The 1,621-nt window shown below is 25.5% G+C and overlaps 1 protein-coding gene across 1 annotated transcript; it reads left to right on the forward strand.

The window, feature by feature from the left end:
* Positions 1 to 574: 574 nt before the first annotated feature.
* Positions 575 to 1,367, forward strand: LOC126900846 (U6 snRNA-associated Sm-like protein LSm7). The gene is made up of 2 exons (XM_050676826.1): positions 575 to 772; positions 857 to 1,367. Exons 1-2 carry the CDS (start codon positions 705 to 707, stop codon positions 1,110 to 1,112), a joined length of 324 nt encoding a protein of 107 aa, XP_050532783.1. The 5' UTR covers positions 575 to 704; the 3' UTR covers positions 1,113 to 1,367.
* Positions 1,368 to 1,621: the final 254 nt, after the last annotated feature.

Genomic DNA, 1,621 nt, shown 5'->3' on the forward strand with positions numbered 1-1,621 from the left:
CGTCAGATTTCAATGCAAAAAATATTGTCAATAGTCAACGTAAGAGTACAATTTTTTTTATAATATCTAAAAACAAAGAAGAAAAATTAGAAACACTAAAATTTAAAAGAACTGTAAATTTTGTTCATGTTCTAAAAATGAACTTATCCTCTCATTCGTTGTTCCTTAATTTTTATAGGGATCAGTTCAAACTCCTAGGATTCTAGCTTTGTTTCTACAAAAAGAACTCGTTACAGGTTTTTTTTTTGAAACGATATTATTCCAAACACTGAGTGTAAGGAATGTTTGTATTATACATAAAGTGAATTTTTATCATAACCCACAATGTATGTAACGTATGTAATAATGTACTTATTTAACGCCAAAACAATCATACATTTAAAATTAAATTAATTATAGAAATATAAATTTCCTCAATAAAAATGTATATTTTAAATAGACTGTACGATCTTTTAAGTTGGTGATACAGACTTAACAACCACGGTAATTCAATTCGTTGATATAAGTCTTAAGTTTTGTGAACGCTGCTACCAAGATTAGGATATTTAACTATTATTTTAGGTTATGTACAAACTTGTAATATTCTTCATATATTGTTGACAAGTTTTTATTCTGAAATCGGTTACTGGATTTGAGTTAATAATAACACATAAACCCTAAAATTTCGAAAATTTAATCTTAGTAATAATTACTATCGTATTAATATGAGCTCCAAAGAAGTAACTACAGCCCCTGAAAAAAAGAAAAAAGAAAGTATATTAGATTTAACTAGGTATGTACTAATTTTTTATTCTATTTATGCTTTAGAATGATTTATTTAAATAACAAAAAATTATAGTATTTTATAATTTTCTAGGTATTTAGAAAAAGCAATAAGGGTTAAATTTTCAGGTGGTCGAGAAGTATCTGGAATTTTGAAAGGTTTCGACCCATTAGTAAATTTAGTGTTGGACAATACTCTTGAATATTTACGTGATCCTGATGAACCAATGAAACTCACTGAAGATACGAGAACTTTAGGATTAGTTGTTTGCCGAGGAACATCAATTGTCTTGATTTGTCCAGTTGATGGTATGGAAGCTATTGCAAACCCATTTGTTCAACAAGAATAAGACTTAACACTGTAACTTTCAAACTCAAATTAATGTTTTGACTAAAAAACTAATGAAGGTTTTAGCTTTATGTAAGACTTAAAATGGTGAATAATATCATTTACTATAATTCATTATAGTTTAATATTAATTTGTTTCCACCTAGTTATATTTGTATGTAATGTTATTCTTGTACATACAAGCTATTATCAAGTATATTTATTACTTCTAAGAACACTTATTTTTAATTAAATGAAAATAATAATTTAAAATTAAGTTATTTGTTGGTAGTTTACTATTATCCTATTGATTCAATACATTTATAATCATTACTTCTACTTAAAATATAATTTTTTATTTAAAATTGATTCATATAGATTATTATAATTGATATAACAATTGTAAATTTCAAAGAAAAAAAAGTAATTAGTTAAATCATCACTCTAGGCTCTGTGCCAACTATTTGAGATCGTCTGTCATGATTTGACAGATTTTTATACTGACTGTCAAACCTAACACAATTATCATGG

Source organism: Daktulosphaira vitifoliae, unplaced genomic scaffold (genome assembly GCF_025091365.1).
Source record: "Daktulosphaira vitifoliae isolate Bord-2020 unplaced genomic scaffold, ASM2509136v1 Scaffold_3, whole genome shotgun sequence".
Lineage (NCBI taxonomy): Eukaryota > Metazoa > Arthropoda > Insecta > Hemiptera > Phylloxeridae > Daktulosphaira > Daktulosphaira vitifoliae.